Consider the following 18,215-nt stretch of genomic DNA (forward strand, 5'->3'; position numbering starts at 1 on the left):
GAGTTGTGGTCTGGGACTAAAATTTAGGGGAATGATTACGAGGAGGGGACTTTGGGCCTGAATCCGGGCCGGGGTTGTGGATGCTCTTACACATCCATAAAGCAATTTTTTATTTTGTCAATTTTAATTTTATTAATGCTTCTCATTTTTTCAAATACAAAAGCTTCTTGTTTAAACTATGATACAATCAGATTTTGCACTATTTTAAGATTATTACTCCGTCTGTCCCACAATTCATTTAGATTTCCGCTTTTCACTTCATTTTTATTATAAATGGTAAGTAGGTCTCACATTCCACTAACTCACTTCACTCACATTTTATTATAAAACCAATATAAAAAAAAAGTGGGTCTCATATTCCAATAAGTTTTCCAACCCACTATTTTTTAGATTTGTTAAAACCCGTGCCCACAAGAAGAGTGACTCCTATTGTGGGACGAAGGGAGTATTTGATTCGTTTTGAATGTCAAAGTTGCATTACATGTCTGTTTATAGCACATTTTTATATATTTTGGTATTTTGACGTGTTTTATGACAAAATAGAGCCATGCTTGGTTGACGGGAAGTAAAGCTGGTAAGGAAAATGATTCCCAGGAACATGAATCCCACGAATATGATTCCTAATAACTTTACTTTCCCATGTTTGAGAAATATCAAGATTTTAAATTTTAGTTTTGATTTAAACACTAACTAAAAGTATACTTATTATTATTATTATTATTATTATTATTATTATTATTATTATTATTTATTTATAAAAAAAATAATATAAATATTTTTATAAATTATAATTATAAATGATAATAATCATATTATTATATTTATTGTTGCGATGGATAATTTAAATATGAATTGTACATCATAATATATAATAATATAATTATTTATAGTTACATGGAGTATTATATTATAATAAAAAATGATTATAATAATAATATATTATTATTATAACTATAACTATAATATTTAAAGATAATAACAATTATATATAAATATTATAATAACAATTATATATATATATATTAATAAATTATTATTATTTATTATTGTATGTATAAATTATATAATTATATTTTAATTATTTAATAAATTATTAATTATTATTACGATAATAACATTTATAGTTATTTATTATACTGAAATTAAGTAGTATGATTTTTATTTAAATTATTTTTAAAATATTGTAATTAATATAATAATAAAATTATATTATATTGCATTAAATATGTAAGAATCCTAAAACTGGGAAACATAATACCTAAGAAAAGTTAGGATTCAAAATCCTTGAAAGTTGTACTAACTTTCCTTGTTCCGGGATTCTAATTACTTTTCCAGTTTGACTAAAAACCGAAACAAACATAAGAATTTAAAATTTAAGGAATCAAATTACTTTCCCAAACAGAATCACGACAACCAAACATGGCTATAATGTATTGTTAGTGGAGAATGAGTCTCACCTTATTAGAGAGAAATGGGTTTCCAAAAATGGAAAGTGCATATTCTTGTGGGACGGACTAAAAAAAGAAAGAGTGCATATTCTTGTTGGACGGAGGGAGTATGAAATATGTAAATTTAACCCCTAAGGATCACCTATAACATCCCCTACTACACACACAAACATGATAAGTGACGGTGATGCCCATCACTCATGTTTGTGTGTGTAGTAGGGGATGTAGTAAGGGATGTTATTGACTGATGCATTTTTTATTAGTACTAAATAAACCTGCAAGTATACAGAGTATAAATAGTATAGCTAATGGTCAGCACCGGATATCGAACACAGGGAAAACAAACACAAATTGTCTACCTTCTACTAAACTTCTTCTACTATTTGGAAAACCGAAAGATTTTAGATTTTTGTAAAATAAAAACTTGTAAAAATAGAAATAAACAACTAATGCAGATAAAACACAGATAAAACAGATGTGATAAGAGAATTCTAGGGATGTGTTTTCACAGTTATGGTTATACAGATTCCAACTACAACACCCTAGCACAGTTCATACTTCAGTAGGATGAGTCGCCTAAGTTTTGCCCATGCGGTACAAGCGTAGATTACACACACTAGTGGCGTCAGTCCTAGATTTGTAACTCCCTAAAGCTCATAAGACCCTTGAAAAGGCCTCACTCTCAATTAACCGTGTCGTTTTTAAGGGAAGCTAATTGTAGTGTCAACTAAGCCGTTCTAACTCGCTAACCTCCTCTCACGATTATGTAGCAAGTCAATAGATCATCACAGAATGTGTCGCTCAAACGTGAAGCAATTATCCAGAACTTAGAATAGAAATGAAGTAATGAACAAAACGAATATTAAATAAATAGGAATTATATAACCAAAGTCGTTACTAACACATCCCTAGAATTCTATGAATTTAGTTACACATGATAGAATAAGCTAAAGACATACTCCCTCCGTCCCTTTGTAGTAGATGCATTTCTTTTTGGCACGAGATTTAAGAAATATTGTTTTAAATGAGTTAAGTAAAATGAGAATAAAGTATAAAGGAAAAAGGTAGAGAGATAAAGAGAGAGTAGAGTAAGAGAGAGTAAAGTACTTTTTGCCAAAAAAGGAAATGACTCAGCTACAATGGGACAACCCAAAAAGGAATACGACTCAGCTACAAAGGGACGGAGGGAGTAGTTTTTAGGAAAAACAATGAAAACATAAAGACTAAAATAAAACCCAAAGGAAGAATCCTTGTATTCTAGATCTTCTCTTAATTCCTTCTTCAAAACTCTTGAGCTTTGATGATCAAAGAGGAACTCTCAAATATTATGCTCTGAAATTATGCAGCAAAAAGAAGATGATTGTTGGTGAGGTCTGAGGGGGTATTTATAGCCTCCAATTCGTGTACCACAAATATGACAAATATTCAGCACAATATGGTAAATCTTAGGGAGAAAGTAGGTCAAATCTGTGCGTCGCGTTTTCCCAGCGGGCCATTGCAACTTGACCAACAGTCAATGTGGGTTGATCCGTAGCCTTTGCCTCTTGAACAGCGGTCGCTGCACTTTGTTTTAGCGGTCGCTGGCAATCATCCCGTAGCCACTGGATCTCTTGGAGCGATCGCTGCGCACACACCAGCGGTCGTTGGGCGTGTTCTTCTTTTCAGCACAACTTTCCCGGAGCGAACTGCCATTGGCTCAGCTGTCGTCGGCCGCCAGCGGTCGCTGGATGTGTTGCAGCGGACCGTTGGACGGCTCGAAAGCTATAACTTTCCAACTTCGACTTTTAGCTATCTTTCTAGGCTCTAAATTGCACATTTCTCACAAAACACGTAAAAATAGCAAGATAGATAAATATGCATTTAATGGATGTTTAATGCAACTTTGACATTCAAAACGGACCAAATAATGGCCTTAAAACAGTGCAAAATCTAAGCGTATCATTGACAAACTCATAGTTTAGAATGTTTAGGTGGGTGATTAACCCATGTTGTTGAATATTTTGAGGTATAAATTCTAGGTTTCATCCACTTATTTGCTATTTTTAGTGTTAACGAGTTTGCCGGAGTCTTGAAGCAAAAACAGGTCTAAAACGGACTAAACGGAAGCGAACGGGTTGATTCCAAAGAGTTCGCCCGGTCGGGCATTTTTCAGCCACAAAATGCCCGTCTCGGGCGTTTCGTAGGAGTTCCAGAAAGTTTGCCCCTAGGCATTTTCATCCGACAGAACGCCTAGTCGGGCGTTTCAAGTCTGCATCGCAATTCTCCTAAAATGTTCAGTCAGGCGTTTTCTCACTTACAAATCGTCCGGTCGAGCGTTGACTATGGATGCTCATTTTTCACTCCTAGTATAAAAGAGTTCTCACTAATTTTAGAATCCTAACTCCCACACTACCAAATTGAGCAAAAGATCAAGAGGTTGAAGATGGTTTGAAGGCAAGGAGCTTCCATCTTCAAGAAATTGAAGGAAAAGACTCCCCAACATCAATTCCACCTATAGCGAGTTCTAGTTTCCATTTCCATCCAAGTTTTGCTTTGATTTTTTTGTATTTCTTTTTGCTTTTTCTTTGACCATGAGTAGCTAGATTTCTTTAGGGATTTGGTGAAGTTTGTATGAAATCCATGGGGTTGAACATTGATTTATGCTTATCTATATTTTTGTGTGGTTTTGTTGGTTATTGAGCTCTTATTATTCAATTGCTTAGCTTCCAATTTGATACATCTTGTTCTAATTATTGTCAATGAGAAATGCTTGATTAGAATTGTTAGATAATCAACAACTCCGTGCACTTTATGTGATCTAGAGATGCATTGCTAGAGAGAGTTAGGGAGTCGGACTTGAAATGTTGGGAGGAGACTTCGACATTAGAGTCCGATCAACGTGTAAGATACACCCGAGAGGGGGTCTATCCAATTGTCCCGACCTTCCTAACCATGCATGAAACCCAATAAATGAGCATGATCCCTAGGTGATACCCGTGATCCATACCAACGGATCCATATCCCTATCTTTCCCAATTTGTTTGAAAACTATCTTTTATTTTGCTTTGCTTAGTTAATTTGTCTTTATTGCTTGTTTCCTCTTTGTTCTTAATTTTTAAAAAAAATCCAAAAACACTTTTCATTAGTCTAGATAGTATTCGATTGCATCATAGTATTCAAACCAACTTTTAATTTTTATGGGTCGATAATTTTAACTTGCCTCATGCTACATATCCTGTACACTTGTGGATGACACTTTTAGTTGTAAATTAGCATGACTCAGTTATAGTCGATCCTTATTGAAATTTAATGAACATTGTGTATGAAAATGATAATTTTCGTACCTCCCGTCTCCTTCCTAGAGGTGCCCACGGTTTCCGGTTTCGGTTCCGAACCGGAACCGTGACAATTTTTACGAACCAAAACCGTCGTATTTGGAACCGTGGACTGGTTCCAGTTCAAGATTTTACGAACCGAAACCATCACCGAACCGCCGGTTCCGGACAGTTCCAAACCGCCGGTTTCACGGTTCCAGCGAGGTATCCGAGGCATTAGCCATTGGTAGCTTTTTCAGGAGGTTTTTTGACCGGAACCGGCGGTTTTTTTGACTGAAACCGGCAAAAACCGGCGGTTTTCAGGCGGTTCCGCCGGTTTCGGCCGATTTTCAAAATTTTTTTTATTCTGATTTTGAATTTAAATTGATCCATTTTCCCCTCATTTTTGAGATCTCTGGCGATCGGATTTACTAGCTTTTCGAATTGAGTGTCGCCTTTGGGTGGTGGCGCCGCCCGCAGCCTCTTGCATTTTCTATTCTCACTTCCTACACTGGACATAACTAGGATTGAGCAAATAGAAGGATTGTGAAGGGAATAGTGGTTTGAAAAACTGAAGAAGGTGAGTGTAGTTCAGAATCGGCTGAATTTAAGTAATGAAACGACTGTATTTATGGTGAGAGAGATGAGAGGGGAATCGGTAATGTACCTTCTTAAAACAACCGTTGATAAAAAAAATCAATTTAACCTGCGGTTATAACCGGAACTGGCGGTTTGGATTTGACTATTTGATTTGGATTTATGAGACAAGACAACACTGGTAAAACATAAAAGCCACCTTACGTATCTATTCTTGGGAACTGATCGGCTATCGAGAGTTTCCGATACTCTCGATAATGGCTAAGGAGTTTTTCGCCGTTCCCGCTTCCACCGTCGCCGTTGAGCAAGCTTTTAGTGTCGGCGGTTGTGTCCTAGATGACAAAAGGAGCAATCTCTCCGCCAAAAACATGGAAGCCACTATGTTACTTGATGATTGGACAAAGGCTGACATGAGAGCACAAGAGCCGGATTTCGACTTCCGTGTAGAGAGTGATGGTGAAGACTTTCCCACCGATGACGAGGTCGGAAGCGAGGGCGCTCAACAATATCAATGACGGGGGGAGGTTGGCGAGCACGATCGACTAAAAAGGTAAGCAAGGTAAGAGAACTATGTGGGATTTGATTTCTCAATAAAATTGTGGATACATAGGTAACTCAACTTAAATTTGAAAAGTTTAAGTTGAACTCAAGCCCTTTTCAAATTTTTCCTTTTCCCCCATTTCATATTTTTTTATTTATGTTTCGACGACACTTGTAAATTATATTACATTGTTGTATACTTGTATATGTATTGTAAATTGTAATGTATCGTTGTCCGTTACAACTCAAAATTCAATAAAATTGATATGATTTTCACCTTATTCGTCTTATTTCAATTTAAATTATCCATTGTATTGTTCCAATTTATTGTATAAGTCCAAATTTCAAATTATATAGCAAAAAAAACCGCCAAAACCGAACCGGAATAGTGAGAACCGTCCGAAAACCGGTGGTTCAGAACCGGAACCGTAAAATAGCCTCATGGTTCGGTTCCGGTTCCGCCTTTCTCAAAACCGATTTGGATACGAACCGTGGGCACGTCTCTCTACTCTTTCCCATACCGAATTACCGATGCTCTTACTCTTAGCTAAACGCACCACTCCCAAATTAGATGAACCTTCTCTCTTTTGCTCTGCTATATTTAGCCTTTTACCAAACATATTAAGATGAAATAAGAATCCCTTTTCCGTCTCCTTCGTAGACGCGATCCTCCACAGATCACAGATCCATCCCCCTCTCTCGCTCATTCGTAAATACAGTGTAACGATGCACGAACCTGATTTATCGGACGATGCCGATTATGCCGCATCGATTCAACACGTAATCTTTTATTTTATTTTATTTTATCTTAATCATTCGTAACTAGAGCTAAATTATTGTTTATTTACGGCAATTAATTTCTTAAATTCATTACGTTTAGGGCCCTTTAATCACAAATCGGAATGACAGCCTGGGACGAAGCTCACCGATCGACCCGGAAGGTGCAGAGGTCGTATATACTAAAGATAATGTCACAATACATCCTACTCAGTTCGCTTCCGAGAGAATTAGTGGTCGACTGAAGTTGATTAAGCAAGGAAATGCTCTTTTCATGGTACTACCTTTTGCACTTTATTTCTGACGAAATTTTAGTATATCTAGCACTTTTCATTTTAGGTTGTAAATCTGGGTTTGATTTTTCAGTCTAATTAAATTTATAGTACTATTTTAAGTGTATTGACCGATCACTTAACAAATGAATATTTAATTAACTCTAATATATTAATTAAATACCCTAATTTTACTTAATAGTGTAAGTAATTTGGGCTGAGCCGAAATAGAAAATTGTGAGTAACATGGGACATAGGGTGTATCCGTGTATGTTACAAGTTTCTGCTATTGGATTGCTAAATATGTGGATGGAAGAGTAGCTCGTATAATATAGTGACACCAGTATAATTCTTGGACCAATTTTTTTTATCATATTTGAAGTAAAAAAGATATGAATGCTTTATTCCATTGATGATCATCACAAAATTGGCTTATGGTTAAGAATTACAGATTTCTTCTGTTATAAGTTTGAAGATAAGTGTGTTCAATACAGTGCAATCCAGTATACCACATGGTAGTTAACATTGTTTTTCACTTTTGAGAAATTGGATAGTAAGATTTTTTCACTTTAGATATAGTAAGATTGTCATAGATTAGGGAGGCACAAGAGTTTGTAGTTGCCAAGTTTAATCTATGAATCAGCTTCTTATTATTTAAAATGGGTTTTGTACACTGTTCATTTTGTTTGCAACAAAGTTAATTTACTGATTTCAACTACTTAGTCTGGAAAGTTTGAGGATTGAATTTTGGCTTCAAAAGTATTCGATTTGTCAGTTATATTTGTTGTACAAGTGCATCATGTTCTATGAATAGCCTATTCTGAGTCAAGATTTCAATTAGTCTCCCCTTTTCTTATGTAGACATGGCTTCCTTACAAAGGGCAAAGTTCAAAGGCAAGATTGCCTGAGAAAGGTAGAGCCTTGGATGTTGTAACTCCTTTATCTGATGCAAAGTTTTGTGTTCCAAAACATACACTATTTATTTGAAGGGCTTCCATTACAAAAATATATTGCTTACTTTTGCACTACATGGGTGCAGATAAGAATCTTTATACTATCAGGGCTATGCCGTTTTCAGATATTCGATCAATACGTAGACACACTCCAGCCCTGGGTTGGCAGTATATTATTGTAGTTATGTCATCAGGTAATCATAGTACATTAGTATGGGATAGTAATCAATCATTTTTTCAATTTCAATATTTTTCTATTATTGTACTCTTTTGATTGTTAATTGATATAAGCCTTTTTGTGAAGTATAGATTCAAGTCACTCAACTAAAGAGGACAAAATTTTTATTATTATTAGGAGATGTAACATGCATGATATGGAGAACCAATCTATTGTTGCATGTATCTATCTCTATTTCTAGTATTGTGTAGGTTTGTCAGACTCATGCTATTGAAGCAATTCATCATTACTAAGACAAAACTCAACTGATAGCTGCCAATCTGATATAGAATTCCATTTTTGAACAATAAAGAACTTAAAGTAAATTTTGTATGCTCTGTAATTCCAAGTATATTTTTGTCTTAGTCAGAAATGGGAATTACGTACTTTTATATATTTTATAATGCCAACAGTATATTATCTCAAAGAAAAACCTAACATGTTTTTAAACCTTTTACAAGTGGTTATATAGAATCTTAAACTTTGAAAATCATGTTTCATTATGCTTGTGTGGCATTTGGGTTGTTTCTCGTCTAATACTTATTAGTATATTAGTTCCAAAATATATTTTTGGCTTATTAGTCAAAAACATGAATTATATACTTCTATATTTTATAATGCCAACAATTTTTTATTATTCAAAGAAAAACCTAAAACATTTTTAAAACCTTGCACAAGTGGTTAGATACAGTCTTAAACTTTGAAATCATGTTTCCTATGCTTGTGTTGCATTTGGGATGATTTTGGCTGAAATATTTTCTGCATCTCTAATTTGGTTTCATTGGTCCTATCCAGTTACGCTCATGAATTATATAACTCTCAGGATTTTACATCTGTCCATTTAGCATTAAATCTTTACTTATGATAGATAATATATGTACATCTTATGGCTAGTGATAAAGTCTTCATTGTCATTAATACCCTGTATGATTTTCAGGTTTGGCTTTTCCTCCACTTTATTTCTATAATGGAGGGGTTCGTGAATTTCTCACAACCATCAAGCAACATGTTGTTCTTGTCAGGTATGGGTTACCGTTTACCTCCTACCTAATGCTTGTCTAACTTCTTTGTGTAGTAAACCTAAGAATTGTTTATATTTTTCTACTAACACATTCAAAGTTGTTAACCATATAACTAGGGTACCGACTACAGTAGTTTATCATCTCTAACTTGTAGGGACACTGAGTTTTCTCTTTCTTTTAACATCTATGAACTCTCCTTTATATTTACTTTTGCTTTTCCCCTTTGTAGCCCACCGAGACAAATATTGAAATATTAAAGCAACATTAGTTGTTATGGAACGACTAACATTCAAATTTAATACATACTGGTACTCTTTTATGTTTTTGACTTGTTCAAGAAATAATCTAATTTATTGTTTTACATTTTATATGTGCCATACGTGGGCTGCCCTTCTTGCTTCTAAAAACATTGCACCAAGGAATGCTGTATTTTAGACAAACTGTCTTTTTCTATTCAATTGTAATCCTGATGTTGATCCAAAAAAAACTAATGTAAGAATATAGACTACTTTTTCAAGTATGCTTATATATTTTTGCATGACTAAGAGAAAATTGCAATCTCTACTCGAAGTTGCGCGATGGTAAATCCCACTCTTGTGTTGTATAATAGGCTCCAAACTGCAGACTAAATTGCACTAGGAAAGCCCTGGGCAATGGGCTGAACTTAAAGGCAGTGGTGGCCGGTGGGATCCGAACTTGTACTTTCATTCACTGGGTTGTCCATAAGATGGCGTTTAGAAATGTTCTGACCAGTTTTTTATCTAGTTGTTTAAGAAATGTTGAAGTATATTTGTTAAGAAAAACTGACACTTATTTCTTACACCATGGCAGCAGTAACATCCATTATTGTGATAGCATTTATGCTTACATGTTTTCTTATATCCAGATCAGCAGATGATGCCAATGTATTTCTTGTGAATGATTTTCAAAATCCTCTCCAGGTAAATCTGGTGTAAATTAGACTGTTTAATTGCTCCTGTTGCATCCCCCCTCTTATGCTAGCTGCTTGCATGTGTAGAACAATAAAATATAGATATATGTGGAGAAGTATAAAGACATAGTAGAGAAGAGTAGTAGGTGTATTTTATTACTCAACATAGGCCACATATGTAGTACAAGGGACTAAGCTAGACTATGTCACACAACCAATGTGGGATCAGTGTTGTCAAAATGTCGTTTGGGTCGCTCGGGTCGCAGCTAGCACCGCCCCAACTTGGGTGGGTTGATCGAGATACGGGGTCGCGGCTGGGGCGACGGGGGCGATTGGGTCGAGCCGGAGTCGATACTGTGGGTCGCAGTCAAGTGGAGAAGAAAGAAAATAGAAGGTGAACAGTCCCTTTAATATTTAAACACTCCTATACTAAATGGAATACAACTTTTACTCTCCTAGATTACATTAATGATTTAGTGGTGCAGGGCTGCTGGCACGTTTTCCTATAGTAATTAATAGGCAGTCTCTCTTTCTCTCTCATTACTCATAGACAGAGTAATATTTAACACATTCTCCATCTCTGTCTTACTCGGCTCTCCATTTCTAACAAATGTTTAATTAATATTTCATAGGCAATTATGCATCTCTCTTTCTTTATAAGCTGCTGTTATATAAATACATTACCTATATTATAATAAGAGCACAAACCTATCTACAACTTAGTTATATTAATAGGGTGAAATGGTAGGTCAATAAAAATAAAAGTTCAGCGTGTTATGCAATTTTTGCACTATTACCACGTTTGATTGGTGGGGCGCACGACCCGGTCGACTCATCGCCCCGCGACCCAAAATTTCACTCAATCGCCCCGGTGCGACCCGCGATCCTAACAATGTGTGGGATACTTATATTCTACGACAACATGTGTAGTTGCTTTGCTTCAAATGACAGCAATTTTTGACTTTGTACAGAGGACTCTGTCTTCCTTGGAGCTTCCTAGAGCTGTTACTCCTGTGTGTCAATCCCCCACCACAATGGATCCACATAAGGGCGTGTTAGATAAAAGCTCCAATATTATTAAGAAGAATGGCAGGAGACAAAAGTACCGTGATCCTGCCCACGACATTTCTGTTCAAGTATTGGAGAAATTTTCTCTTGTTACCCGATTTGCTCGTGAAACAACTTCTCAACTCTTTCGGGACCGCCATCCTGATAGTTTCACTTCTAATGAGGGGTGGAAGGATGGTCCGTCGTCACATGCATCTAATCATATCACGTCATCAGATGATTCTCCACAAGTTCTTGATGAGGTTCCTGTAGCAGCAGATTCAGTGGAGGTAATAATTTATCATGTTACTTTTTGTTCATGTTTCTAATAACTTGTCTTGAGTGGCCTTATCTGTTATCTTTTGACAGTTAAATCTGGGGTAGTCTCAATATTACCTTCTATTGGTTGTCATGATTATAGACTAGCTTTTTTATTCTCTCCTAAATAATGATACCTTGATTTTGTTGGAAATGAGACTTTAACGTGTTAGAACCTCCATGAAAATTGATTTAAAAATCTTGTTGCAAGTTTGTTTTCCACATAATGTTATATTTTTGCGTAAGCATCTATTTAAGGACCATCACTTTTAGCGCTTCGTACCTTCTACACCTAGTAGAATTACTTCCTGGGGAAGAAGCTGCCACCAAAGTCATGACTTCTTTTTTAGTTAATCATTTTTAAGGAAATTTCGAAGTAGCCTATGGTTTTTTCAGTATCCTAACTCATTTTATGTTTTTTAATGTCACCCATTGGCCATTGCTAAACAGAACATTCTCAGGCTTAAGTAATGGCAAAACTCTTGAAAGGATCAATCCACTTATTAGTTTCTGAATATGGGTCTTTTTTTTGCTTCTGAATAAAGAAATAAAATCGTGAAACCAGTATCCAATCTAACCAAATCTCCTAAATCTTTTTCATACCATTACTTTCTTTTTAAATATTTGCTACAAACTAATACTCCCTCTGTCCCACTCTTAAGTGGAATAATTCTTATTTGCCACGAGATTTGATGCAGTGTTGTTTTATGAGTTCAGTAGAGAGAGAATAACATAGAAAAGAGAGATGTTTCTATTTTAAGAAATGTGTCGTTTAGAGTAGGACATGGAAAATGTGTCACTTAGATTGGGATGGAGGGAGTAATATTTTTTTCCATTTTTATTCACTATTCTATCTAACCAAATCTCCTAAATCTTTTCATATATACTACTATTACTTTATCTTACAAAATATTTCCTCCAAACTAATATATTCCAACAAACTATTCCAACAAACTTTAATATAATTGTAATGTATGTTTTTAATTATAAATGAAGTGTGTTTTGTGTTCTGTTCGGAGGTGTGTTACGCATTTAAAAAGTGTGTAATTAGCTACACATTCTCAACATGTGCAACACCCATTTTCAAAAGCAAAAAAAAGGTGACCCATTTTCAGAAGCTAATAGTTGGATCGATCCCTTTCTACAATTTTGTCACATCATGTAGGGGTATTAATTATACTCCCTCCATCCGCCATTAGTAATGTAATGGAGAGGGAGTTGAAAATGTTAGTGGAATGTGGGACCCACTTTTATATATTAGTTTTATAATAAAATGTGAGTGAGAATGAGTTAGTGGAATGTGAGGTCCATTACCAAAAATCGTAAAAGGTAAGTGGGACAAGTATTGTCCGACGGACCAAAAAGGAAACTAGTGACAAGTAATGGCGGACAAAGGGAGTAACATATATTTGTAGTAGTTTGCACAAGATCTTTTAGAAAAACAAACATGTAACATTTCCTAATATAAAAAAAATAATTCATTGTTTTTCTAAATTATACTCCCTCTGTCCCATAAAAATTGAAACTTTTGGGACGGCACGGGTTTTAATGCACAATTGTTTATGTAAGAGAGAATAGAAGGAAAAAGTAACTGGGGTATTATTAGTGGAAAATTAGGCCCACCTCATTAGAGAGAAAGAAGTTACCAAAAAGTGTGCTATTTTTATGCGACGGACCAAAATGGAAAGAGTTTATGTTTTTATGGGACGGAAGGAGTATTTAATTAAGTTGAATGAAAAAAATGGGGTTAGTCTTAGTATGGAATATAGATGGAGGAAATAGAGGCAAGCCTATTCCAACTGTAGAATTGATAACCTTGACCCTGCTTATTGAAATACCCTTTGAACGTGAATCAAAATATGTTTGCATGTTCAGGTGTTTTGATAGAGGAATCAAGAAAAAGCCTTCAGACATATTTTATTATTTCAGTACAATCAAGTTATTGCTTACATTTCTTCTTATGTTGGCAGATCGACAAATTATCCCTGGTGTGGGGAAAGCCACGTCAGGCACCCCTGGGGCAAGGAGAGGTAAACCTGTTTGCCAAGTCAGGCTCCATTCAACTTAATACTTAGCTCCTTAAAATAATTTCCTTATTTGACTTCTACTTCTAAACGTGGCGTACTTCAGTAATGAATGGATGATGATGTCATTCAGAGGCTTGCACAAGATTCTTTGTTCTGGGGCTCTTATATTAGATATAATTTATTCAATCATTCATATGCTTTTGGTGTTTGTGTTTGTGCGACACTTTTCACTTTATTTGAGCAAGGGAGTTAATGTGTTGTTACGATTTACAATCTGAGTTAGTTATCTTGCTTTTTGTGATTGCTAGTTCTGTCTGTTTTATGTGGCTTCTGAGTCAAAACTCTTGCAGTGGACTATCTTCTTGGATGCAGAAGGGCGAGTAATGGATCCAAAATCATTGAAAAAGAGAATCTTCTATGGTGGTGTTGAACACAATTTACGAAAAGAGGTCTGCAATTGGAAGAAATTATTGTTCTGATGCTTGATTTTTAGCTTGACAGTTTGTAGATCAACTTGTTTTTCTTCTCCCCCGTCATTGTACAAAAAATTCTTTAACAGGTTTGGAGATTTTTATTAGGATACCACACCTATGATTCAACATTTGCAGAGAGAGAGTACCTCATATCAGTAAAGCAGTCAGAGTATGAAACAATAAAAAGGCAATGGCAGGTTCGTCCTCTATATCAGTTGAGTTATGATATATTTTTAAGATTTTATCAGTTTTCTCTCCTCCGTTGCTGATCTGCATGTGCTACTGGTAACTTTGTTGGAATTGGTTCAATTGTATATCTTCTAACGAGTACTTTAAGTTTGAGGTTCTTCATCCATTTAAATTAAGGTCTCCTTTAAATGCTCTGGTTTTGATTTTTCCATTTGGTGAATTTCAGTTTATGTCTTTATTCTTGATGCCTTTTTTAGTTTCACCTAAATATCTGCTAAATGCTATTTGAGGTGTACTCAGCTGTTAAAGAATAAAGATGATATTTAAAGTTAAGAATCGGGACTAAGCCCTTGGATAGGTCATAGGTGTATGAGGTTCTAGAATAGGGGTTTATGCCTTTTTCCTAGACCCAGTACATACTCTCTTTCTTGCCTTTAATGAAGAGGATCTAGTTGCCCATTTTCTGGCTTACTATTGGAATTTGGAAACATTAAACTAAAAAATACTTTTATGTTACCGCTAAAGCATAGGTTTAACATAATATGTATAGCTTCTTTCTTAAAGCAAGTGGGGTCAGTTGGGGCCATTGAATCTTACACTGGGTTTGGGTACACTAATATCTTGTTGAAGTGTTACTTGATCGATCATATATGTAGACTTCACTCGCTCAAGTTTTTAAAGGTATACTCTAAAATTTCACACTAATCCACCAGAGACATTTCTAAGTGATAAAGAATACTGCCTTTGTTCTGCCATAACTGAGACATTTCTTTTGGGCACGAGATTTAAGAAAATTATGTTTAGAGAGTTAAGTGGAGAGAGAATAAAGTAGAGAAGTAAAAAGAGAATAAAGTAAGAAAGTATATATATTATTTTTTGCTAAAAAGGAAATGACTCAGTTTTGGTGGGACGTCCCAAAAAGAAATATGAATCTCTTATGTGGGACGGAGGGAGTAACAATCTGACCATACTACTTATATGGTGGTGCCTCTGAAGCGAATCATTTCATGGTAGACATATTTATGACCTGACTAATTAGAAGACATAAAATAGAGATCTATTTTATAGAAAATGTTCCATGATACAGGATCCTAATATGGACAGAGGCATATAATTCTGATGTTATATCTTTTTCCTGGTACATATGGTTGTTTTATTATTATCAATGAAGAATACATATTTCTTGATTTAGCTCACCTAAATCACAATTTTGTGTCTTTGTTTTTTGGTTAGAGCATCTCTCCAGACCAGGCAAAGCGATTTACAAAATTTCGAGAGAGGAAAGGCCTTATTGACAAGGATGTGGTAGAGTGGACTTTCACATTTTTAATTAAAAGTATGTTTTCTCAAGATGATTGATGATGTATCCTTAGTGATGGTGTACTCTCTCCCTCGTTTCAGGTGAGGACTGACAGATCGTTGTTATTTTACGACGGGGATGACAATCCTAATGTGTATATTATGCGAGATATACTGTTGACGTACTCGTTTTACAACTTTGATCTTGGGTACTGTCAGGTAGTTTCCTTTTCGTGCCATTACTTTTGCAACTTTTGTTGAACTATTTTGACCATATGCGCAATCTTATGCTTTTCTGGAATGATTTGTTATTTGCCTTCAGGGTATGAGTGATCTTCTCTCGCCAATCTTGTATGTGATGAGAAACGAATCTGAATCTTTTTGGTGCTTTGTTCACCTTATGGAACGTCTTGGTCCTAATTTTAATCGTGATCAAAGTGGGATGCACTCTCAACTTTTTGCTTTAACAAAGGTTCTCTTCCTCCACCTGTTTACCCGCTTAGAATATGATACATCTGTTTGTGCCAGAAACGTTTCTATAAAAAATGTTCTTGTTGTTTTTTTTTATTTTGCTGAAATTCCATTTCCCATGAACTCAGCTATTGAAATTATAATTCAGTTTTGCCATGGATCATCTCATTTGCCTCCTGAAGGTCCTATGGGAGATTTATGTAACTTATTTCCATTATGATAGAAACTCGGTTAATGGTTTTTAAATTGTACTCCCTCCGTCCCAAGTTACTTTTCTTTGTAGTTTTCAGAATAGTGTAGATATGTTATGCAATGGCACTACCAATAATCCGAGTGTGAATAGTGCCTTATTCTTCTTACTTGTTGCACTTTGTTTTACATGGTTTCTTAGCCTACCTAATAGAAGCTTACTTTGCAGATGGGTAGTGATAAAATGCAAACTTTATATATTGTACAAACTCCAAACTTTTTAACACAAGATCAGCACAACGTCAACATAATGACAACACAATGTAAAATTTCAACATTTTGATGTCAACACAATGTCAACACGGTGTCAACTGTTGACACTGTTGATATTTTCTGCTGATGTTATTTTGTCATCTGTTGACATTTTCCAACGGTCCAGATCATAGTTTGGAGTTTGTACAATATTTAGCGTTTGCATTTGATTACATCTTTGCAGAGATTGTTAACTCTCTAATCACTATCATTTCGTGTGATGCAGCTGGTTCAGCTGCTAGACAGCCCATTGCACAACTATTTCGAACAGAATGATTGCCTGAACTATTTCTTCTGTTTCCGCTGGCTACTGATACAGTTCAAGAGGCAAGTGTAACTGCCCCCTCGTCTCATGTGTATTTCGATGTGTGAATGATGATCCCCGTGGTTTCCGTGCAGGGAGTTTGAATACGATAAGACAATGCGCATATGGGAAGTTCTGTGGACTCACCATCTGAGCGAACACCTACACCTATATGTCTGCGTTGCCATTCTCAGGAGATACCGTACGAAGATTATGGGGGAGCAGATGGATTTTGACACACTCCTAAAATTCATCAATGAATTGAGTGGTCAGATCGACCTCGATTCGACCCTAAGAGAAGCTGAAGCCCTGTGTATATGTGCCGGTGAGAATGGCGCTGCTTGTATCCCGCCTGGAACCCCACCTTCACTACCAGTCGAAGATGGCTCAGTATATCCCCAGCTTGACGATGACATCTTGTAGACGATTCATGATTGTTGTTTATTAATCTTTTTCAACGTTGTGAATATTTCCTATATATTTGGCGCGATTGCACTTGTTATTTGATTATAATTATAATTATAATTATAATTACAATTACGTGTTCATACAGTTATATTTCTTCTTACTTGAATAGCTTATATTGAACTTTCACCTTTTATCGTTTACTATTGAACTTAAATGATTAAAATGGCAGCCTCAGTAAAAAAACATTGTCATTACTAGAAAATTCCCCTCTTTAGGCCACCCGCAACGCGTAACGCAGGTGGCCCGTAATCCGTCACTAAGGGACGAGACGGCGGCGTGCCGCGTTGCAGCTCCCCGTCTCGTCCCCAGCCCGCCACACGTTCCGTCCCGCTGTGACGGATGGCGAGACGTCTCGCCACGTGCCAGGGCGACGTGGCGCGCTCCGGCGCCATGCGTGACGCCCACTGGCCGACCCGCGAGTGGGCATCGTCACGCTGACACAATAAATCATTTTTTTTAAAATCTGAATTAAAAAAAAATTAAAAATGAAAAACGGTAATATTACCGTTATATTTACCGCTTTTTTTTTTTTTTTTACTCTATAAATACTCCTAATTCATCCTCATTCCACACACAAATACACATCTATTCTTCCCAAATCATCTCCATTTCCTCTCCAATTTTTATCTAACCTCTCATCACAAAATGTCCGGCGACGGAAACTATGGCGGTGGCGGCTCCGGCGGGTTCGACATCAACGCGTTCGGCGACTGGGGGGCATGTACAATGTCCTGGGTGGTGGATCCGGTTCGTCGACGCCGGGCACCCAGGGTTCATCGACGCCGGGGGTACCAACCACCCCATTTTGATGTGGATGCATACGCCCGTCCCTCCGCCCCGAGGTATTTGCAGGGATTATCCCAGATTCGGTAGGATTATTCCGTTGAACCCACTCCGGAAGAAGGTCGAGGCGGAGGAGGAAGCCGAGGCGGTGGAGGAGGCCGAGGCGGGGGAGGAGGCCGAGGCGGTGGAAGCTTCAGGGTGGAGGCGGAGGAGGAGGAGGAGGATCTAGGCCGGCATCCGTACAGCCCCAAAGAAACGCCGGCTGTGTACAACGCCTGGATCAGC

At 36.5% G+C, this 18,215-nt stretch overlaps 1 protein-coding gene across 2 annotated transcripts; it reads left to right on the plus strand.

Moving 5' to 3' along the window:
- The first annotated feature begins 6,409 nt into the window (after positions 1 to 6,409).
- On the plus strand, positions 6,410 to 17,235 carry LOC121747795 (TBC1 domain family member 15-like). 2 transcript variants are annotated; one of them, XM_042141917.1, is made up of 15 exons: positions 6,410 to 6,658; positions 6,759 to 6,932; positions 7,789 to 7,840; positions 7,967 to 8,074; positions 9,035 to 9,119; positions 10,006 to 10,060; positions 11,022 to 11,387; positions 13,386 to 13,445; positions 13,793 to 13,891; positions 14,002 to 14,112; positions 15,338 to 15,409; positions 15,506 to 15,622; positions 15,726 to 15,875; positions 16,602 to 16,702; positions 16,775 to 17,235. In XM_042141917.1, exons 1-15 carry the CDS (start codon positions 6,605 to 6,607, stop codon positions 17,100 to 17,102), a joined length of 1,932 nt encoding a protein of 643 aa, XP_041997851.1. In that variant the 5' UTR covers positions 6,410 to 6,604; the 3' UTR covers positions 17,103 to 17,235. The 2 variants fall into 2 exon arrangements, with proteins under 2 accessions (XP_041997851.1, XP_041997852.1); XM_042141918.1 differs by lacking the exons at positions 6,410 to 6,658; positions 7,789 to 7,840 and having other exon boundaries at positions 6,794 to 6,932.
- Positions 17,236 to 18,215: the final 980 nt, after the last annotated feature.

The sequence above is a fragment of the Salvia splendens genome, chromosome 9 (assembly GCF_004379255.2).
Source record: "Salvia splendens isolate huo1 chromosome 9, SspV2, whole genome shotgun sequence".
Classification (NCBI taxonomy): Eukaryota; Viridiplantae; Streptophyta; class Magnoliopsida; order Lamiales; family Lamiaceae; genus Salvia; species Salvia splendens.